This window comes from Betta splendens, chromosome 17 (assembly GCF_900634795.4).
Source record: "Betta splendens chromosome 17, fBetSpl5.4, whole genome shotgun sequence".
Taxonomy (NCBI): Eukaryota; Metazoa; Chordata; class Actinopteri; order Anabantiformes; family Osphronemidae; genus Betta; species Betta splendens.
Genome location: NC_040897.2, coordinates 1,302,915 through 1,326,857, shown reverse-complemented (window position 1 = coordinate 1,326,857; position 23,943 = coordinate 1,302,915). Strand labels below are relative to the sequence as shown.

At 49.3% G+C, this 23,943-nt stretch overlaps 1 protein-coding gene across 4 annotated transcripts in view; it reads right to left on the bottom strand.

The window, feature by feature from the left end:
- Nucleotides 1-23,943, bottom strand: part of astn1 (astrotactin 1) — a 162,292-nt gene that overhangs the window by 19,592 nt on the left and 118,757 nt on the right. For all 4 annotated transcript variants that reach the window (XM_029132985.3, XM_029132987.3, XM_029132988.3 and 1 more), the window contains 2 exons: nucleotides 15,700-15,894; nucleotides 5,124-5,251 (listed from right to left, as the gene is read on the bottom strand). In XM_029132985.3, the coding sequence (XP_028988818.2) occupies nucleotides 5,124-5,251; nucleotides 15,700-15,894 (323 nt within the window). The remainder of the gene's footprint in view (nucleotides 1-5,123; nucleotides 5,252-15,699; nucleotides 15,895-23,943) is intronic.

Sequence of the window (23,943 nt, the reverse complement as noted above, 5' to 3'; positions counted from 1 at the left end):
GCACACGCTCATCAGCACACGCTCATCAGCATGCGTTCATGCGTTCATCAGCACGTGTTCATGCGTTCATCAGCACGTGTTCATCAGCACGTGTTCATCAGCGCACGTTCATCAGCGCGTGTTCATCAGCACGCGTTCATGCGTTCATCAGCAAGCGTTCATCAGCACACGTTTATGCGTTCATCAGCACGGGTTCATCAGCGTGTATTCATCACTATGCGTTCATCAGCACACGCTCATCACGTGTTGCGTTCATCAGCACGCGTTCATCAGCACGCGTTCATGCATTCATCAGCACACGTTCATTTGTTCAGCAGCACGTGTTCAGCAGCACATTTTCATCAGCATGCGTTCATCAGCACACGCTCATTAGCACGTGTTCATGCTTTCATCAGCACGCGTTCATTTGTTCAGCAGCACGTGTTCATCAGCACATTTTCATCAGCATGCGTTCATCAGCACACGCTCATTAGCACGTGTTCATGCTTTCATCAGCACGCGTTCATTTGTTCAGCAGCACGTGTTCATCAGCACGCGTTCATCAGCATGCGTTCTTTTGTTCATCAGCACGTGTTCATCAGCATGTGTTCATCAGCACACACTCATCACGTGTTCATGCGTTCATCAGCACGCGTTCATGCGTTCATCAGCACGCGTTCATCTCAGCTCAACAGATGTTCTGCCTCTGCACGTTGTCCCACCCCGCAGACAATTACCTGAGCCTCGCAATGAGCTGCAGGCTCAGCGCTAATGCTAATGCTAATGCTAATGCTGCCAGGACGCGGTGGAGGCGGCAGCGCCAGCTCGCTGAGGCTCAAATCAACTCCAGCCGCGCTCCTGATCGCGTGATCGCTGGAACGCTGAGGCAGAGAACAGGTGCCGTGAGGGGAGACGACGCCCCAGGTGAGTTCACGAGCACGGAGCTGTCGCTGCCGCAGCCAGCAGCTCCAGGCCAAGACAGGCTCTGCTCTGCCTCAACACAGCTGAGAGGTAGGAAATGTTTATGGGAATGAGTCTGATGAGCGTGTGATGGGCCGTCTGTTTAAAAAGCCATAGGAATGATGTCATGTGCTGCAGGGCCAAGACAGTGATCAGTACAAACGGCCTGAACGGGTGAGGAGTTCTGCTCAAAGTGAACCGTCAGCATCGTCACTGTCCTACTACTCAACTGAGCTTGTGTTCCTTTCAGTAACTGGTCTATTTCTATGCATTCACCTTAAACACCTACTGGTTTTAAGTCATTCTATTAAAGATCCTTTCTGCTGTGCATCACTGTAGTTTAAAGACCTTTCAGTGTGGACATTTTCTCTGCCTAAATATGAACAACGATCAACAACTGCTAAAACAGTGAGAGAAAGTGGCCTGTTTGTTGTAACCTCACAACAAATGCAAAAAGGCCACTGAGACAAACGACAGAAATGTGATGCTGATGCTGCAGTAATATGGGTTTCAAGCAGCCAGAGTTTAGAATCCACTGTGTTGCATTTCTGAATCGAAAAACTTTCAAAATATTAGACATAAAAAAGCACCACTGCAAAGGTTGGTGTATATTTCCATGTATGATTATAATAATAGATAAGATATTAAATAAATATTAAAAATACTATTTAGTAATAAATATACAGTACAGTGCATGTGTGGAACAATGTTGTAAACAAAGAACGTTTGAAAAATGGTGTTAAACATTTATTTTTATAAATAAACAAAATACAGTAAAGAAACAAAAGACAAATCTAAATCAAATCAGTATTTGGTGTTGAAACCACTCGCACGCAGTTGTTGAAGGAACTCGGCTGCTGTTTTTTTCAAACATCTGGGGAGAAATAACCACAGATGATGCTGGTGATCATTAGCACCTGTTTGGAATGGTTGGTTGATCACATACTTGACTGTGCAAACGCACCTACGTATAAGAACTGATGCTGGTTTGAAAGGAAAAGGTAGAAACAGCAAATATTGATTTGATTTACATTTGTGTTTTGTTCATTCACTGCATTTTGTTAATTTACAAAAATCAATGTTCAACACCAATTATGAATCCGATTATTAATGTAATGCTGTGATATTTCAGACGTTTTAGAGACATAATGGAAAGGTAGTGGCTGTATTTGTAATGATTTAATACTCTGCTCCCCTGTAGAATCATAAAAGGAGATGCCTTCAGAACCAACAATAACCTACTTATGTTAAATGTTTTGCCATATAATATATAATGATTCATTTGAATGCGTCAAATACGAAACTGAAATTGCAGCAGTTATGCTGTGGCTCAAAACAAGACAGACACTGAGGACAGGTGTAAATGCATGCGAGGTGTTACAGTCTAGAACTTCCTCCTGTACTGTATACTGTGAAACACGGCCTCTGCTCTATTACACATCTGCTATGCCTGAAGCACTGCTGGGTGCATTTACGGACATTGAGTGAGCGCTTGTCATCTTTCATGAGGCGTTTATATGATACTTGCATCATATCTGACAAGGCAGTGGAACAGTGTCAGTTTATGGAGAAACGTCTCAAATATAAAATAGCTGCAGGGCAGCGCATGCTCTCCTGACGCAAACCGACAATGGAGCCGCGGCGCATGATGGAAGCTACTGTTAGGCACCAAGTGCTGCATTTGCATATAAACCCTGGAACATAGATTATTTAGAGAAATGTGAAATAACTCAGATAATAATTACCTCATCTATCTCGCACAGTGTGATTAAGCTTTGTCCTACTTTTCCCACATGGTTGGGACCATCATATGTTAAGTCACTACAGACAGTTGCACCGTGATCTTCAGAATTCTGCATAAACACGCACTGATTTGATCTGGTTTACGTTTTGGAAGGTCAAAGGTCACCGTGGATTCAGTCCTTCATTCCTTTTAATACCTCTGCATCGCTTGGAGGGACATTATTAGAACTGGCCCACGACCCAGATGCTGTTTACTTAACATCACAAACATCTCCACTTACAATAAAAGTCCTGCTGTGGTGATTCATCTGAGAATTCTTCTGTTTTCTGCAGGATCGTATTTCACATCTTTGCACATGCCGTTTTTTCAGGCTTGGGTTCACTTCAAGGCTTGGGAACAGACTAGATGTGCGCCGTGTGCCCTAGCGTAGACACTGTGGTGCCCTCCTGGATACTTTGAAACTAGCTCAATTCATGATATTACTTTTCAATAAAGCCCATGGCTGCTGCAGCGAAAGCCCGACACAAAGGCTGAGAGGAGGAGAGCGGCTGCTCTGTTCTGGCCCGTGTGCACTCCGGGCCCGGAGGCGACGTCGGGATAAAAGGGTTTGAGCCGTGCAGGTAGCGGGGGGGGGTTCGTAGGAGCTGGGGGACGCGACGGCAGAAGATCCATTTAGATTAGACAGCTCTAATATCCTCTGAAGTTCCCAATAAACACCGCGTGGACCCGCTGCCGTTCTGCCGTCATTGGATCGTCCGTCCCCTCGGACGGAACCTCAGACGGGGTGGTTCTGAACTGCTGGCCTTTGGATCGCTGCCGCTTTAGCAACAATAAATGATAAAGTCATCCCACATCCGCGGCTTTTACACATTCGAAAGGCAATTCAGAGGCAGTTCCACAGGTGCCTGGAATCAGCCTCGCCAGCAGGTTGCCCAAATGAGGCATTTCCAAGAAACATGCTGAAATGGAATTATTAATTTTACACCCTCTATTGTCGTACTCTCCACACTCCAACATGAATGAAAAATGTTATTACCTGAGCTGGCAGAGCAGAGGGATATCCTCTCCATTACAGATGTCTGCTCTTTATGAAATTGCTCCATGTTCTACAAATTAAATGCCAGCACCGATAAGTAATATGAGAAATATTATTTTCAGCTTTTTTTGAATCGGAGTAGTTCTTAACGGGGAACTTTTCTATCTGGCTGACATTTTATTCTATTCAGGTAGGCAATCAAATACTCAGGAAGAAGAGGTGGAACCTGGTGGATAGTGAGGCACCCACATGAATGATACACATCTTTGGTCTTTAAGCTATTTGCTCCACACTAGCGCTTCCATGTGTTGTTCAATAACTGACTGATGTATCTAATCTCTGTATCTAATATTGAGCAGACATGTAAATGAGTAAAGCCTGCCATTCACTCCTTCAACCAAAGGGCTGCACTCATCTCTGACTGTATGCTTTAGATAAGTGAAATCCCAGCCACATGCTGACCAGGCACCAAAACACCATTGTGTTTAGCGCCTCCAGTCTCTGCAATGTGGGTCAATACTTCACGGCGGCGTGAAAACACTGAATGCAGACTTAATCATCAACACCAATTTTTCTCAGCTCCGTTCGAGTGCATTCTGCCTCAGTTGTGATGCACCTGCACGCACAGGCAACGAAATACAAAAGAAAAGTCTATAGGAGATAAGTGGAACTGATCATGTGATAAAATTGTAAGAATCGTACTTTCATCTTCAGCCCACTTTTTTTTTTCTGAGCAACTAGATGCGACTAAAACAATGGCTGTGCAGTTCAGGCAAAGTTTCTAAAATGTTTATAGAATATTTGTGTGCACTTACTTAAGTGTGAAAGGGTTCTGACAGATTGTACAGACGCACCTAATGTTTGTGTATGAGCAAATGCTTCAGTAAAGGCACAAGGCCTTGTATGTGTTAGATTAGGTTTACAGCCAGAAAAATGAAACTCTGCTTTTGTCTAGAATTACGTTTGCTGTTGTGCGTCAGCGGGAATATAAGAGTGTAACAGCAAATGTGCGTCCATGGTGAATTTGTGTCAAGTGGGAACACAAATATTCGGTAATTGTGAGGTTTGCAACGCTGAGGCGGAACTTCCTAAAGCTACGTGTAAGAGAAGCTAAGCTACAATCAAGCTAGAAGACTTTGGGCTTGTTTCAGAAACAGTGTTAGCGTTTCACATAATGGATTCTTTGTGTGAAGAGGTCAGTCATCATCAGAATGATTCTGTGACGTGATAATTTATAAAGGACCCCACTCACTGGCAGATACTGTTTAAGCAGAGTCAGCGCTCATTCCACATCATATATGATAAACTATTCGACTCCCAAGCTCTAAAAAGTTGAGTTTCATGATTTTGCAAGTCCAGTGACGGAACTCCAGAGGACAGATGTGTGTGAAATATGGTCGGTACCTGTGAGGTATTCTGGGTCGGGCACGGGGTCCGACAGCTCCTCGTGGCACTGAACCTCTGTTGGCACCGACGCCACCACCATTCCATCTGGGAGCTGCTGCTCAATGCCTCGGGCAAAGTTCTTCTGCCTGGTGGGGGGGGGGGGGGGAAGGAGGGGTCTCTGATTAACAAAGCATTCGCTAGTAGCTCATATCACACTGTTGCAGAACTACTGGGTAGAAACACAGCAATGTTTCCCTTTTTCCCCAGATGTTTCAGTAACGGTGCAACTCCAGCAGAGTCAGACGCTGCATGAGAATGTGAAGCCGTGTGGTTGGACTGAAGCCCAACGACGGGGCTCTGTAATATCTGATAAGACCTCAGTTATGTCACTGAACGGCAGATAAATCAACTACTTGTCTTTGCCTAGATTTGTTCTGTTTACGCACATGCGCTTGTTGTCTGTTCACCTTTGCCGTTTATTACTCCGTAAAGCTGGGCTTAAGGGCGAACTATAAATAGCGTACGTGATGGAGGCAGATCATTGCCGTGTGCGACGCCGACCAGGACGCATGGGGGGGTTTGACTGCTGCCTGATAAAAAACTGACACCACAGACGCCATAAACAGTTCGTCAGGAACAATGGGCTGTGATAGACACAGAGCAGGAATCAACCTGCATCTGTTTAAGTCAACACAAGTGGTCAACACTACTGTAACAAGGTGTGGTGGACGTGAAAATCAGGCTCAACACTGCAAAATGAATAACGAGAACCCTCCTGTTTCTGTGACAGCTTTTCCACCTCTGTCATGACTCTGTCTCTCTGTCTCTCTCTCTCTCTCTCTCTCTTCTCTCTCTCTCTCTCTTTCTCTCCCTCTCTCCCTCTCCCTCTTTCTCTCTCTCTCTCTCCCTCTCTCTCTCTCTCTGTCTCTCTCTCTGTCTCCCCCCCCCCCTGTCATGACTCTCTCTCTCTCTCTCTCTCTTTCTCTCCCTCTCTCCCTCTCCCTCTTTCTCTCTCTCTCTCTCCCCTCTCTCTCTCTCTCTGTCTCTCTCTCTGTCCCCCCCCCCCTCTGTCTCTGTCTCTCTCTCTCTCTCGCTCTCCCTCCCTCTCTATCTCTGTCTCTCTCTCTCTCTCTCGCTCTCCCTCCCTCTCTCTCTCTCTCTCCCCCTCTCTCTGTCTCTCTCTCTCTCTCGCTCTCCCTCCCTCTCTCTCTCTCTCCGGCCGACTCGTCCCAAAGCAACTCATTCAGATTCAGGGCGAGTGGCAGTGGAGGCCAGGTCATCTGATGGTCTGATGCATCACTCCTTATTAATGGACCAACAGCTGCTACACAACCTCGAGGTGTCTTTGTGTCATTGTCCTGTTGCAACAGAGACCATCGACTCAGTGGGGAAGTGACTGCGCCGCTGGAGCCAGACGGGCCTCAGCCACCAGGAAACCCCCCCACACAATCACACCTCCACTGGTTCCCTGCTGACAGTAGGACCTAGGTGCTGTGTTCTTCTCTTTTGCTTGTTGTTCTTCTGAGGCAATGCTTTGATTGTTGAAGTCAGTCATGTTTTCTTGACCACAAACAATATGATGATGATGATGATGATGATGATGATGATGATGATGATGATGATGATGATGATGATGATGACACAAACAGGGAACTGCAAGAAGTAAAGCACCTACTGTACCGACTGACAGTGCAGCTCTTTGAACCACATTCTGAAACACCTGAAAGGGAGGGATTCATTTGATTGATTTTACAGTATACTTAGGGATCTTCATGACATTTTTGCTCTCATAAGCATTTAGTTTTGAGATTTCAACATATGTTCCACAGAAAAGGGCTCATTTTGAAATAACCTTCTTCATGTGCTAATGGATACGAAAGCAAAGTAGTGAGAGGAGAGACGTAATGGAGGAGATCAAAGATGAATAAATAAGTGTTTTTTATAAGAAGCAGATTGTGCAGAAGATCATTAAGGGGAATCAATACAGAGTAAGAATCCTGCAGGACTGTGGGGTATAAAGAAGAGACAAAGTCTCACATTAAGCAAGTCATTTTTCATTAGTTGATTGTTCTGCTGCAACATGACTCATCTTCAGTCCGTGGGCTCACGTCCTCATTTATCTGTTGCTGCCAGTGACTCTTGGTTGAACTCACTCATTCTGTCCACTCCATCACTCTTTGTCTCAATGCCAGTTAGGTTCACAACAAGGTTTCACAACAGAATGGCTTCAATAAATCAGTAAGTCAAGTCACCGAGGTGTCTGAGGACCGAAGCTTATGAGAATATATCTACATTTGACTCATGCTGCATTGCACATTCACCTTAGTATTTTGACACTAGCCCAATATTTTGTACAAATGTTATACTTGAATAAAAACTGTCCTTTAATGCATTTCTTTGCTCCAACTCCGCCAAAAAGAATATTATTATCAATTTCTAGTTTATTGCTAACAAAGGCTTTTAAACAAAGACGAAACAAATCTAAAACGAATGTGAAGACAAATCCTGACTTCCTGTGACCATGTTGTAAACATGTAATAACACAGTGCAGTCAGTGTTGATGCTAATTTGATGACAGGGTTGGATCATTCAACAGGACAAACAATTAAAACGTCTAAATACTGCATAATGTTTGGAAATTTAACTCACTCAATTCTGGTTGAGAAACAACTCACTGGGGATGAAAAATGAAATTCATTAGGACAGAATAGAGTTTTTATTCCCAGTTTGGACAGCTAAGCCCTGAAAAGTATTAGCTCTCACTGGGAAACAGTCAATAATGCCATTATCAATTGTTTAATTTTCCGCAATTCACCCATAAAAACATTCAATTAAGGCAGAAAATGTTTTGAATTCTATTTCAATCTGTTTAGATGCTGCATTTTAATCCTAATTAATACTGTAGTTGCACAGTAACTAGGGTCGTGTCCACAATGACAGTTTCCTTATGAGTGGACCGTCTACAGGCCGTTCAGTCACTATGATTTCCCTGCCACTAAGCTATAGTATGTGCCAATGGTTCCTTATTGCAAATTTAACTGCTTCTCACTAACGTCAAAGACTCAAAAAGCCGCCAGAACTGGACCTGAGAGGCGCTGAAGGAGGAACCGGGCCGAGGTGCCGTGACGCTCGGCTGCATGCACGGCTCTGCTGGGACTCATGTAGCTGCTGCAAAACATGTTTCAGCACAAGCAGAGCCTTTCTCATGATCCCTCGAGGTGCAGGAGTGGGATAAAGAACCAGGAAACACTTTGCGAAGTTCCAGGCTTTTGCTTTGAGACCTAATCGAGCATAATGACGGCGGGAACCAGCAGATCCACGGAGGCGGCACCTCCACACGTCCTGATGCAGCGGTGGAGGCCGTGACAGCAGAGTCGTCCTGATGCCAGGCTTTAATGATGCAGCTGAGTAACGTGGACGTGAGCGCTTCAGAAATCCCGTTTTTATGACACAGTCTGAACACAGCTCTGCACAGACGTTCAGAATGTGTGTCGCTACTGAGTCGTGGACTGAAGTCGAAGCAGGCTGAATCCAAACATCGAGTTTCATTAAATTTGGTCTAAAAGAGAAGGACCACACCAAAGAGTGCTCTTGTACCTCTTCTATCCCCATGTGATGTTAATGTAACTTCTTACTTTTCTATTCAAGCATCCTCATAAATAGGACAGCTCCATTACAGGCAATTTTGTCTTGCTGCTGTAATTTTCCGTTAAGTCCATGAATTTCAGGTCTTCTGAGTGTGTGCCTGTTCTCGTCCTGTCCTTTTCTTTAGCAGTTGCTCTCCTGCTGTTAATGTTGCACTGTATTCACCAAACAGTCACTAACGCTGTCGGCCTGTGGCACCAGGCAGGTACGGCACAAATTCATCACAGCTTTTCTGCTGAAAATAGGTGGAAATACGAGTGACTCGTCCCATCAAATGAGCACTTCCTGAACTGAACACTGGTTATATTTCCTTTAAGTCGCCGTATCAGACACCAGATATTAAATTAAGTGAATGTCATTCATACTAAGTGGACGCTCCTTCCGTTTGAGACGGTTTTTATTAAAATCCTGTGATACGTCCCTTTAAAACGCGCCCATGGTGGTCATTAGGCAGAAAGGTCTCCTCGCTTCAGATGCACCACGCGTAATGCACCGTTTGATTCGTGCAGCGCTCTGAGACTCGGCTGTGGGAGAGACTGGAAACAAATATTTACAAATTGCAAAGTGCTGCCGTCGGGAAAGTCACAGCTTTGGGAACAACAGAAGCCAGTGGCTGCAGTGTAAAATTACCAGCGTTCACATGACATTTCCTTGCGCCGCGAAGGCGAGGCCGGCGGAGGAACTGTAATTAGAACGAGGAAACAACAGGAAGCGCTGGTGATGTGAGACAAAGCTCCTCTGCTGTTTGGGAGGACTTTCCTTTAAGTCACAGCATCACTGCTCCATGAGTTGCATCTTCAGCACCTGCCGCTTCCTCCGGTGCTGCTGGTTTCATCCGTTTCAGTCGTGACCTGATGCTCTGTGTTGTCGATGGCGCTGCCACACACACATCCATTAGGAACCGAGCTGCATCAGTCTGGGAAGCGTCACCTCCTACCTCATTAGGGGTCGAGGCACCTAAAGATGCATTAAAGCTCCGTCCACCTGCCAGTGATGAGGAGTGACGTTCCACGTGACCATGTTGGACACACATCGCTTTAAAGCACTGCTCGTGAGCGTCTGTTCCACATTTATATAACTGTACGTGTGATCTGCTCTGAAACAGTCAGATTCTACATGAACAGTAGGACGGTCACAGGCTCCTCCATGCAGCGACGTGAGGGCTGATGAGGAGCTGGAAGGGAGAATGTGCAGCGCTGCAGTCCATACAATCCACTCGACAAGGTTAAAGTTGAAGAACATGGAATGTGGCGAGGCAGTAATTGCAGCTGTTTGGCTGTCACTTCATCAAAGTGCACGCGAAGAGGATTTAACAACCAGACATCTGATTATGAAAAGCATTTTCCCTCTGCATTGATAGTAAATGGAATATAGGCCAAGTGCCCTTCACTGAGCTGGAGTCTAACATTTTTATTGTTCGTTTGTTTAGATGATGAAGATTTAACAGCCATCTGGCACCGTACTGTAAGTCATCATCATTCATCTGGGGCAGTTTGTGGGAGCCACGTTTGCTTCGGCCCAAACTCAGGAACGCGTGTCTCCATTGACGGCGCCGCGTGGAGCAGCCACCTGTTGATGATTCAGACGTGACAACGCAGACGGGCGCCAGACTGCCGCGCCTTCACGCTGGCTGGATGTCCGTCACAATGGCCCACAGTCAGTCAAGGTGCTCTGTGGGATCTGTGGAAGCGATGGGACGCGGCAGAAAAAGGGCCGGCGCCGCCCAACGCGGCGTCTGTGGGGTCTGAGCTGGAGGCGTGGTCTTCATCACTGCTCTCAGCAGTCGCCAGGTTGAGAACAATATTAGGGGAGGGAGGAGGTGAGCGTTTCACCATCTCATACTGGGACCAGCGCCCCCTCCCACAGGAGAACAGACCCCTCCGTGCTCTGCGCTGAGAACCCAGATATCGTCACTATCTGAGGGAGACGCCTGCGATAGCGCGTCCTCCTTCCTGCACGTGGGCCCACGTCGCACATCGCTTTGTGTCCACAATGATGTGGCGCTCTGCTGCCAGGAACACTGATAGGAGCGGATTCCACCCAGGAGAGGACGTTATAAATAATATAAATACGCCGCGGGTTTGTAATGAAAGGGAAGCGTCCAGCGCAGGAGTCGGAGGAGAATTCCCCTTCATAGATGTATAAATAAATAAATAACTGGCATCTCAGGGCTGGAAAGAATAAACGCGTGTGTATGCGTGCGTGTGTGTGTGTGTGTGCGTGTGTGTGTTTGCGTGTGTATGTGCGTGCGTGCGTGTGTGTGCGTGTGTGTGTGTGTTTGTGCGTGTGTGTGCGTGTGTGTGTTTGTGCGTGCGTGTACGTGTGTGTGTGTGTTTGTGCGTGTGTGTTTGTGCGTGTGTGTGTGTGCGTGTGTGTGTGTGTGTGTGTGTGTGTGTGCGTGCGTGCGTTTGTGCGTGCGTGTGTGTGTTTGTGCGTGTGTGTGCGTGTGTGTGTTTGTGCGTGTGTGTACGTGTGTGTGTGTTTGTGCGTGTGTGTTTGTGCGTGTGTGGGTGTGTGTGTGTATGTGTGTGTGTGTGTGTGCGTGCGTGCGTGTGTGTGTGTGTGTGTGTGTGGGTGTGTGCGTGCGTGCGTGTGTTTGTGCGTGTGTGTGTGTGCGTGCGTGTGTGTGCGTGTGTGTTTGTCCGTGTGTGTTTGTGTGCGTGTGTGGTAACGACCCTGCACGTTATTCCACCCGCTTCGGATGTTATCAGCCATAACGAATGGGCTGATCAGAACTTATCAGCGCATTCGTACGGGCCAGTAGGTGCCTGCTCTGCCTCCTCGCTAACAGCTAACAGCTAGCTAAGTTGCTATGTTAAGCAGCTTTAGAGGTTATTGTGGTTAGGGTTAGGGCTAGATAACGGGTGGGGGGTTAGGGTTACAGTTAGCTAACAAAACACCGCTCGATACTTGCTAAGTTATGCTCGCTAATAAATCAAAATCAAAAACTTCGATCCTCCCGTCGGAACAACAACCGCTCAACAGCGCCCCCACTGACTCTGCTGGTTAAATCATCTGAGCCGTGATCAACCTTACGAATCAATGACGAGGACCTACTGCACCTATTCACCGCTGCCAGCAGGTAGATGGGCACCTACCGGCTCATACGTATGGGCTGATAACCACTGATAATGACCATTGAATGGCGTGAGAACGTCCGAAGCCGCTCGTTATTCTGCCTGTGCTGAACGCTACTGTAATCTCTGCCAGCGTTGATGAGCCCTGTCTGTCCACAGAACTGACCCGCTGTACTGTACATGAGCTTGCCTGACTCTGACCCTGCCTTTCTGAAGAAACCCCTTTCTTATCACCACTCAAGCTTGTTTCTGCTGTGCCTGTGGGTCCGTCATCTACGACGCCCTGACACCAGGCAGGAAAAACTGGAAGCCTTCTCCAACATATGAATAACACTCAGAAGTCAATTCAGTTTCATAGAAATTCATAGAAGCTGCATGTTACAGTATTTAAATTTCTGTAGACGAGCACAGGGTTTAGGAGAAAAAAAACAAGATGTAAAGAGCAGAAAACACAAAGAAGAGAAAGAGAAGGAAGAAAATAGAGTCACTTCCAAAGCAAAGCTTGTGCTGCAGCTGATTAATAAAGAAGCCTGCGCTGATGAATAAGCATGATTAAAACGTGATGCTTCCCTTCTCTGGCTGCAGAAACAGATGCTTTGTGCCGCTCCAGAGCAGTGGGGCCGAGGCTTTTGAAGAGGAGCCAGTGAACGTCACACACGGGTTCCGTTTCGCTCCCTCTGTTGGTTTCTCTCACTAGTTTCCCTCAAGGGCAAACAGTGCATCTAACGGATACGGAGCCTCAATGTGCTTTCACTGCGCATCGAAGCTGCCACTGAAATGGCCCCGAGTCATGAGGGGTTCTCCCACTGGAGCTCCTGTTAATGAGTGGAGGATGTTTTGTCTTAGCTTCAAATGTCCACCAACAGCACACATTCCACTGGCAGTCTATTCTAAATTAGGGCTTGGTTCGAACCAAACGAAAGATTTTGCCGTAGTTGACAAATTCAAGCACGTCTGTGTCACTGTGAAAAACAAGCAGCGGCTGCACATCTACAGTGTTACATGCATGAATAGGTCTGAGCTTCAAAGTGGGCTCAACAGCCTCAACCTTTTCTGCATATCTTTAGTTATAGTGTGTTAACAGTTGATATAGAAAGAAAATTTGTAGAAATTTGTTAAAACTATCATTTATAATATTAACAAGAAGACGTTTGATCAGATAAAGGTAATGAACCTTGTGTTCAACAAATACCTGTTTATTATGACCTGTTTACCCATTGTTTAATCCGTCCAATACCATTTGATGGTTGGATGAAATGAATCCTGAGAAGCCTCCACCTGCTCCATCATCATCTGAACCATTTGTCCTTGTTTGGTTTGGTCATTTGGCCGAGAGACATCACAGATGTGGAAATGACTGTACTTTACGACGCCTGGAGGTGGAAATGATACAGTACATGCATCCAGATTGGTCCAGTTACTCATGTTCAGCCAAAAGAACAAGATAAATGAGAATCTTCCTGCAGCAGAGAGTTGGGATCCAGTCTAATGTGGGTGTTTCATGAACCAACCTCAGGAGACGGCCGATGCTAACATGAGCCTACGCCCATCGAGAGCTAACTGCAGTTCGCCATAGCTGGGCACTGCTTAGCGCTAGAATTAATGAAGCCTGAACGGTTTCTCTCTGACGAATCTGAGAGCACATGAGTCATTGGAACAGAATTCAGAGGTGGATTTATCTGATGATCACCCTTGTAGCAGCTACTCCACTTACTACGCTGCATTTTACGGCTTATTACAACAAATACGGGATCTAATAGGAGCCTTTTTTTAAAATCTACCAAGACAAACTCTGTTTTCACTGAGCCGTCAGAAAACTCTTCCAACACTCGCCGCAGAAACATTTCTCAATGTTTATTTTACATTCAGGCTTTCGTCTGGTCCACTTAGATTTAATTTGGGCACATAGGCTGCCGGTCAGTTTTAATTCATCTGCCGCCATCTCTTGTAATTACATCTTGCATTAAGCATGGCTCCCAGAAGAGTCTCCTCCTCCTCCACCACCTCATCAAAACAGGAAGGATTTGATGCTTTTCAAAGTCGGCCTCAGACCCAGCTCTCCATTCACAAGCACTTTCAAATGAGATCAGAGCATTAGAGATTTCGATTCTTAATGATATTAACTTTCTTGCTCCCCCCCACTCCAGTGGTGGATCACTAGGTGCGTTGCCTCCGGCAGCAGAAACCATGCGTGGTCCAAATTAAATTTCTGGGCCACAGATGACTTTCCCGACCTTCTGCTTCCTGGGTTTAGTGGAAATCATTGCAGCATGTGGACAGCAATAATTAGCGACGCTCAAAGAGCATGAATAACTACATCAAACTTGTAGAGACTCTCAAAGAGCCACAGCATCTCTCTGGACCTGCGGCCCAGTATGCAACATCCACAGCTGATGCGAGGCTTTTGATTTTAGTACTCTTTCATTGGCGAGCGCTTGGCTAATACTAGGACAAACGTCTCATACTTTATATAGAACGACCTCTGACAGTGATGATATTACTATTATTAGTGAACACAGAGGAAGTTGACATAAAACACGCCGCGATGTGACACATCCACCCTCTGATTCTACATTGTGGTTGAGTGATTTAAGCCACCTCCTTCCTTAAGGAGCCGTGGGGCCTGATGCTCAGCCAATACCACACAAACAGACAGACAGCCATGTTCTTTGGGGAGTGTGGCAGCGAGCGCTATCTTAATATCTAAATGGAAGGTAAATTAAATAAGGCTCCCGATGGAGGACATTTGTTTGAATAAATAAGCAACGTATCATTTGTTTATCGTTGGGTCTCCTTCTCCCTCTGGTACTTCTGTACGACCGCTTGTTTAATATGGGAAATGCCACTTTAACTGCAAACGGGATAATGAGATTTGTTTTTATTAGCAACATTTTGCAAGTGTGTCTATTAACCATTTTATGAAAGCCATCGATTAGCTTATTGGCTGGTTTGTGTGCCTCCACGCCACATAATGGCTGTTACTGCGGAGCTGCGCAGGGCTGTGTTTTATTTGTGCTCTGACACAGCAGCCTTGTTACTGGATGGATGCAGGAGTTCCAACGCCGTCATGGTCTTGAGGAGTGCATGGAGATTGATGTCTGTGGGTCTAATTATGCCACTTTTCTGACAGATCCTCTCCTGCACCTGCAGCAAACTGTGACCTGTATCTGGAGACGCCTCCGCATCCGCAGCTGGTTTTAATTATTGCTCTGCGCGTGTTTGTGTGTGCAGATCTGAGTCCCATGGAGCAGGACGTGTTCGTGCCCAAATCATCTTTTCATCTTTTTGAAGGACACACACAACTTTTCAGGCCAATATACGTTTAAACCAACCACACTGTTATTGTGGTCACATTTTGCATAATGCACACAATGGCTTTCCAGCCTTTTGCTCTTATTGTCCACAGAAGTTGTGTCAGAACAATGTGCAGCAACTTGGTGGTGACAGTTTGCAGTTACAGTAGGTGGACAAAGTAAGATTAACTATATTGCTGCTATTCTGTCAAATTGCAGTTGAAAAGAACCATGTTTTCTTCTCCAACCCTCAAACACAGAGTCAGGTCAGAGTTGAACCAATTACGTCCACCACAGCGTCCATCAACCACTGAATGTCATCAATAAAGATGGCAAATCCTTAAAAAAGATCAGCCCATAATCATTGCATTAATGTATTACAATTGTACTAGCAGAGTTGTGTGTTGGATGAAAACGTTTGCGATACTGTAACTCCACCATGAAGCCTGTGTCCAAAGCACTAACACAGTTCTGTGATGAATGTCAGCACTGAGTCCACAGCTCACAGGTCTCTCTAAATCCTGCCCAACCGCTGTCCTGCTGAGACCCAAATGGCAGAACCACGGCCCACGTGCTTACCTGAAGGTGGCTTTGAGGATCTGCCCCGCTGTGCTCTCTTTGCTGTGGTTGTTGTAGCCGTAGAAGAGGTCTCCGAACACGGTCTGGTTGGCGGGGACGTCTGCGGCCTCGCTGCAGTCCAGGCCCTCGGTGCAGGCTTCAGACAGCGGCAGGCACGACCTTCCATCCGGCCCGCGCTTGTAGTCCTCGATGCACCTGCAGTCACACCAGGTTTACAGTTCAACCCATTGACGTTTCCTTCCTCGCTCACGCGTTCTTCTCTTCTCTGCACTCATTTGATCACTTCCTGCTTCTGGACGTCTTAAGGGAATTAGTCCGACAGCAAGACAAAGTGCATTTTTACTTTAAAGCTAATTAAGTTTACATTCTCTACGGAGCAAAGGCTGCTTGTGCTGCCAAATTAAAAGCCAGCTGCCATTTAAATAGTTAACCAATTTACAGAGAGCTTCTACCTTGTGCAGCTTAAACATGATTGTGGGGGATCGCACAGGATCAATAGGAGGCTGCCTTTGACCACCACCACTTTATACTCGGTCCTGGCACTGCTCAGACACTGAATGTTAACTTGGCTGCTGATGTAATTGTGGAGACTTTCGCTGCTTGTGCCAAACAAAAACATCATTAATTTAAAATTTTACAATAATATTTACTATATTTACTGTAGTTATGGAGATTTTAGTTTGCTGCCACTAAAGATCATTAATCTAGTTTTAAATGCCTTTTTAATTAAACATAAACAAATAGCTGAAATGTATTTCTCTCTGTTTTTTGTTCAAAGTCTGTAATAGAAATGTACAAATAAAAATGGCTTCATTAAAAGAATGAAAAACAATCATTGTACATCACTGATCATGACTGACAGGTTGCAAACAACAAACAAGTGAACCAGAGCGATTAGCTGTTCACACAAAACCACAAACATGTGGTTTGAAATTAGAAACAATCTCATGAAAGTGCTCTTTTCTTCATGTCATTACTACCATTTGGGTGGGATATTATGATCAGCGTTTTAAAGGAAGCTTGGTATTCATCTAGACAGTGTTAAATATTATGCTGAGACGCCGTCTACGCGTTTTTAGCGTTTTTGAGTTCAGATGTGCACATTTAGCTGCATTGATTCCATTCTGGCGCTAAATCCATCTAAAACCAGGAGTTGGAATCCAAACACAACGTCCGCTCAACTCCTTCATACTGATGGTGTTTTGACATTTCTGTGTAGAATCTGGGTGGAAATGAGATGGAGCAGAGAGCGAGTGGGGCTGATGGGGGCGGGTGTGGGGTTAAATACAGACACATAATCTCAGGGTTTTCACAGGGCTCTCTCCTAGACGCCAAATGTCATGAAGCTAATGCCCGTCTGCAGAAGGAAGAGTGGAAGATCTGCCACGAGCGTTATTACAGATGACAAGAACCAAAGGCTGTTTAATTCACCTGTTTAAGGTACTTGATACGAGAATACCTTCATACTATAAAGATGGAGGCAAAAAGACACACTTGTACAAACGGACTGTTGTCGTCTGATCCAGTTCTAGTGAACATAGCGAAACAACAGGGCTGTTGGCAAATGCTCTTAGTCTGGATGACCTTTAGATTCAAGCTCCGTGTTTTCAGTTATAATTTAAAGTTCGTTGATTAGACTTTGAATGCTGGCATTTCATGTACAGAATGTGACATCTCATTAAAGCGATTCTTTAAAGATCGACTGTCTCTAAAAACAATTAGACGTCAACGTGATGAAAGTGCGAGTGCTCAGAGTCACCTGTAAAGGTTATGTGACAGGTGGAATGTTCTGTAACATGAGCTGTAAATGAACTGACTGTCAACATGTGAGTCCTATAATCTGACAAACCAGCTCTATTTATAATATACAAGTATAACACATTTATACTGGTGAGACACTGTCAAGGGGCGGCAATGAAAGGACCCACATGCGCAGCACGGAGGCAGGGTTATGATCAAAAGGAAGTTTATTTTCCAAAGCACGGTCAGACGGTCCAGGTCATACACGGGAGGGTTTAAAGCAGTAACAAGGGGAGCAGGCAATCTCGAGTCCAATGTCCAGGCAGGGTTCGTACACAAAGAGGCTCAGCGAAAGTACAGGCAGGGATGAGACAAACTCACGGTCAGTAGCAGTCCAGGGTCAGGCGATGAAACATGCAAACACTCATGGAACTCGAATACGCTGATGAAACTGGGGCACTGAAGAAACACAAACAACGATCTGGCGGGGAACCGAGGACAAAGGTGGTGGTTAAATACAAAGTGAACTAATAGCCGATGAAGTGCAGGTGTGGATAATGCGGACCGGTACTAACAGGGAACAGCTGTGAGAAGAACAAAAACCGGAAGTAAAGCTCAAACCAAAAACAGAGACCGGGAGATTACCAAAATAAAACCGGAAACAACTAGACACAAAACCCAGATCGTGACAGTACCCCCCCCCCAAGGGCGGATTCCAGACGACCAAACAAAAAACAACAAACCCGAGCAGGGCGGGCGGAGGGAGGACCGGCGGAGGGACAGAACCAAAAACAACCCGCACAGAACACCGACAGGGCGGGCGGAGGGCGGACTGGGGGAGGGCAGAACGGGAACCCCCATCAAAACAAAACTCACGCCCGAACTCGACAGACCAGAGGACCTAACAGAAAAACAGAACAAGACCGAGTCCCAAAATCAAGAAACCAACACGAATGTCCATGAAACAAGAACAGAGTCCATGAGAGAAGTCCAGGGTGCATGAATAACCGAAACGTCCCGCTGCTCCTTCTTAAGGCGGGTGGAGACGCGGCGAGATCCTGCCCAGCCGCCTCTGCCCCCTCTGAGGCAGAGGGGCACACCCAGCGCCCCTGGGCTGGGCCAGCGTCCACGGGGATCTCCCCGAACGGCGATGTCCTCCTGGCGGACGCTGATCCAGGCGGTTGAGGAGTCGAGGCGGACGGCGCCGCAGGAGGCAGCGCCATCCAAGCAGCGGGAGGTACCGAGGGCGAGGCCACCCGTCCGGCGGCGGAGCCAGAGACGAGGCAGGAACCGATGCCGGTGCGGCCGGAGCCGAGCCGCCAGGAAGCGATGCAGGTGCGGCCGGAGCCGCGACGCCAGGAACCGATGCAGGTGCGGCCGGAGCCGAGCCGCCAGGAACCGATGCAGGTGCGGCCGGAGCCGAGCCGCCAGGAACCGATGCAGGTGCGGCCGGAGCCGAGCCGCCAGGAACCGATGCAGGTGCGGCCGGAGCCGCGACGGGAGCGACACCCTCCTGGAGGTCCGCCGGGACTGCGACGGGCGCGACCCCCTCCTGGAGGTCCGCCGGGACTGCGACGGGCGCGACCCCCTCCTGGAGGTCCGCCGGGACTGCGACGGGCGCGACCCCCTCCTGGAGGTCCGCCGGGACTGCGACGGGCGCGACCCCCTCCTGGAGGTCCGCCGGGACTGCGACGGGCGCGACCCCCTCCTGGAGGTCCGCCGGGACTGCGACGGGCGCGACCCCCTCCTGGAGGTGCGCCGGGACTGCAGCTGGCGCGACCCCCTCCTGGAGGTGCGCGGGGACTGCAGCTGGCGCGACCCCCTCCTGGAGGTGCGCGGGGACTGCAGCTGGCGCGACCCCCTCCTGGAGGTGCGCGGGGACTGCAGCTGGCGCGACCCCCTCCTGGAGGTGCGCGGGGACTGCAGCTGGCGCGACCTCCTCCTGGAGGTGCGCGGGGACTGCAGCTGGCGCGACCTCCTCCTGGAGGTGCGCGGGGACTGCAGCTGGCGCGACCTCCTCCTGGAGGTGCGCGGGGACTGCAGCTGGCGCGACCTCCACCTGGAGGTGCGCGGGGACTGCAGCTGGCGCGACCTCCTCCTGGAGGTGCGCGGGGACTGCAGCTGGCGCGACCTCCTCCTGGAGGTGCGCGGGGACTGCAGCTGGCGCGACCTCCTCCTGGAGGTGCGCGGGGACTGCAGCTGGCCGCGACCTCCTCCTGGAGGTGCGCGGGGACTGCAGCGGGCGCGACCCCCTCCTGGAGGTGCGCGGGAGCTGCAGCTGGCGCGACCTCCTCCTGGAGGTGCGCGGGGACTGCAGCTGGCGCGACCTCCTCCTGGAGGTGCGCGGGGACTGCAGCTGGCGCGGCCTCCTCCTGGAGGCCGGCGGGCGCTGCGGCTCCGAGGGTGACAGGAACTGGAACGGCCGCAACATGGCCGACAGAGGCTGGAACGGCCGCAACATGGCCGACAGAGGCTGGAACGGCCGCAACATGGCCGACAGAGGCTGGAACGGCCGCAACATGGCCGACAGAGGCTGGAACGGCCGCAACATGGCCGACAGAGGCTGGAACGGCCGCAACATGGCCGACAGAGGCTGGAACGGCCGCAACATGGCCGACAGAGGCTGGAACGGCCGCAACATGGCCGACAGAGGCTGGAACGGCCGCAACATGGCCGACAGAGGCTGGAACGGCCGCAACATGGCCGACAGAGGCTGGAACGGCCGCAACATGGCCGACAGAGGCTGGAACGGCCGCAACATGGCCGACAGAGGCTGGAACGGCCGCAACATGGCCGACAGAGGCTGGAACGGCCGCAACATGGCCGACAGGGACTGGAACGGCATCTACTTTGCCGACAGGGACTGGAACGGCATCTACTTTGCCGACAGGGACTGGAACGGCATCTACTTGGCCGACAGGGACTGGAACGGCATCTACTTGGCCGACAGGGACTGGAACGGCATCTACTTGGCCGACAGGGACTGGAACGGCATCTACTTGGCCGACAGGGACTGGAACGGCATCTACTTGGCCGACAGGGACTGGAACGGCATCTACTTGGCCGACAGGGACTGGAACGGCATCTACTTGGCCGACAGGGACTGGAACGGCATCTACTCTGGAGCTGGCATGGCTACTTGCCGCCGCCGAGCTCGACGGAGCAGACGTCGGGCCTGATCGGGTGTGCATAGCACCTGTACGACAGGTGGTGCCCTCTGGTTGGGACACGACCTGCGCGTGACTGGACTGAACTGGAGCCTGGACAGGAACGTGACTGGACTGAACTGGAGCCTGGACAGGAACGTGACTGGACTGAACTGGAGCCTGGACAGGAACGTGACTGGACTGTACTGGAACCTGGACAGGGACGTGGCTCGACTGTACTGGAACCTGGACAGGGACGTGGCTCGACTGTACTGGAACCTGGACAGGGACGTGGCTCGACTGTACTGGAACCTGGACAGGGACGTGGCTCGACTGTACTGGAACCTGGACAGGGACGTGGCTCGACTGTACTGGGGCCGGAACAGGGACGTGGCTCGACTGAACTGGGGCCGGAACAGGGACGTGGCTCGACTGAACTGGGGCCGGAACAGGACTCGACTGAACTGGGGCCGGAACAGGACTCGACTGAACTGGGGCCGGAACAGGACTCGACTGAACTGGGACCGGAACAGAACTCGACTGAACTGGGCTCGACTGAACTGGGCTCGACTGAACTGGGCTCGACTGAACTGGGCTCGACTGAACTGGGCTCGACTGAACTGGGCTCGACTGGACTGGAGACTGGGCAGCACGCGGCTGAACTGGGGATTGGGCAGCACGCGGCTGAACTGGGGATTGGGCAGCACGCGGCTGAACTGGGGATTGGGCAGCACGCGGCTGAACTGGGGACTGGGCAGCACGCGGCTGAACTGGGGACTGGGCAGCACGCGGCTGAACTGGGGACTGGGCTAAACACGCCTGAGCTGGAGACTGGGCTAAACACGACTGAGCTGGAGACTGGGCTAAACACGACTGAGCTGGAGACTGGGCTAAACACGACTGAGCTGGAGACTGGGCTAAACACGACTGGGCTGGAGACTGGGCTAAACACGACTGGGCTGGAGACTGGGCTAAACACGACTGAGCTGGAGCCTGGGCAAAACACGGCTGAACTGGAGCCTGAGCGGCGCGCGGCTGGACTGGAGACTGAGCAGCGCGCGGCTGAACTGGAGACTGAGCAGCGCGCGGCTGAACTGGAGACTGAGCAGCGCGCGGCTGAACTGGAGACTGAGCAGCGCGCGGCTGAACTGGAGACTGAGCAGCGCGCGGCTGGACTGGAGACGGAGCAGCGCGCGGCTGGACTGGAGACTGAGGACCGCGTGGGAGCAGGAAATCCTCCCAGGGAAACAACCATGGAGCTGGGCAGGTTGGTGCAGGCACGACGATCCGACGGGGCGGGGAGGAGGAAACCGAAACCATCGGCGGTGCGACCGGCGCTGGCGTGGTGCAGAGCGCGTCGCTTAGCTCGTCAGACTTCGCGCACAGTCGCTCATAGAGGCGACGAACACTGGGGTGATCTAACGCGGTGTCATCGTCCTCCAGCGTCAATATCGCCACCTCCACGGCGCAGCGCTGGTCCTTCGGGTTACTAGCCCGTCGGTAATCCTCCGCGAGGATCTCGAAATAAACATGTAGGTCGCTGGGTAGCTCGGCGCAGGTAAACTCCATACTTCCGCGGGAGAGTTATACTCGCCGTAAAAAAAAACAAGGAAAAACAGACACTGACCTGACCGGAGGCTAAGTGCTGGCTGGGTCCAAGTTTGGCCAGATCGTTCTGTCAGGGGCGGCAATGAAAGGACCCACATGCGCAGCACGGAGGCAGGGTTATGATCAAAAGGAAGTTTATTTTCCAAAGCACGGTCAGACGGTCCAGGTCATACACGGGAGGGTTTAAAGCAGTAACAAGGGGAGCAGGCAATCTCGAGTCCAATGTCCAGGCAGGGTTCGTACACAAAGAGGCTCAGCGAAAGTACAGGCAGGGATGAGACAAACTCACGGTCAGTAGCAGTCCAGGGTCAGGCGATGAAACATGCATACACTCATGGAACTCGAATACGCTGATGAAACTGGGGCACTGAAGAAACACAAACAACGATCTGGCGGGGAACCGAGGACAAAGGTGGTGGTTAAATACAAAGTGAACTAATAGCCGATGAAGTGCAGGTGTGGATAATGCGGACCGGTACTAACAGGGAACAGCTGTGAGAAGAACAAAAACCGGAAGTAAAGCTCAAACCAAAAACAGAGACCGGGAGATTACCAAAATAAAACCGGAAACAACTAGACACAAAACCCAGATCGTGACAGACACAGCTTTTACTGTAGCGACAGGAAGTTTGATTTTCTATCTACGCAGGTTTTTACCTAATAATATTTCATACACTGCTCCAAAATATAAAGGTAACAAAAATGAAGGTAATAAAATAACATCCTAGATCTGACTGAATGAACTATTCTTATTAAATAGTTATATTGTATTTGTTGTATTGAACCCGTTTACACCTTAGTTGTTTTCATAGTTGAATGTGATGACAACAAAAACACACAAAAACATAAATGGACATTACAGTAAATGTATTAATGCATGGAGGTTTTGATTTGTATGTAATGTCCTTAAAACAAGTCAAATTAAGGCTCTGTAGCGAGTGTGTGTGACCTCCCTACAACATCTGGACGTGCTCCTGATGAGGTGGTGACGGTCTCTTGAGGGATCTCCTCCCAGACCTGGACTAAAGCTCCCATCAACTCCTGGACAGTCTGTGGAGCAACGTGGTGTTGGTGGATGGAGCCAGACGTGATGTCCCAGATGTGCTCATCTGGATTCAAGTCTGGGGAACGGGCGGGTGCCTTCATCCTGCAGGTACCGCAGACACACTCCAGCCTCATGACGTGTAGCATCCTACATGAGGTCGAGCATTCTACATGAGGTCCAGAATTCTACATGAGGTCCAGAATTCTACATGAGGTCCAGCATTCTACTGTACATGAGGTCCAGCATCCTACATGAGGACCAGCAATCTACTGTACATGGGGTCCAGCATCCTACATGAGGTCCAGCATCCTACATGAGGTCCAGCATCCTACATGAGGACCAGCATTCTACTGTACGAGAGGTCCAGCATCCTACATGAGGTCCAGCATTCTACTCTACAAGAGGTCCAGCATCCTGCATGAGGTCCAGCATCCTACATCAGGTCCAGAATCCTACATGAGGACCAGCATTCTACTGTACGAGAGGTCCAGCATCCTGCATGAGGTCCAGCATCCTACATGAGGACCAGCATTCTACTGTACAAGAGGTCCAGCATCCTACATTAGGTCCAGCATCCTACATCAGGTCCAGAATCCTACATGAGGACCAGCATTCTACTGTACAAGAGGTCCAGCATCCTACATGAGGACCAGCATTCTACTGTACCAGAGGTCCAGCATCCTGCATTAGGACCAGCATTCTACA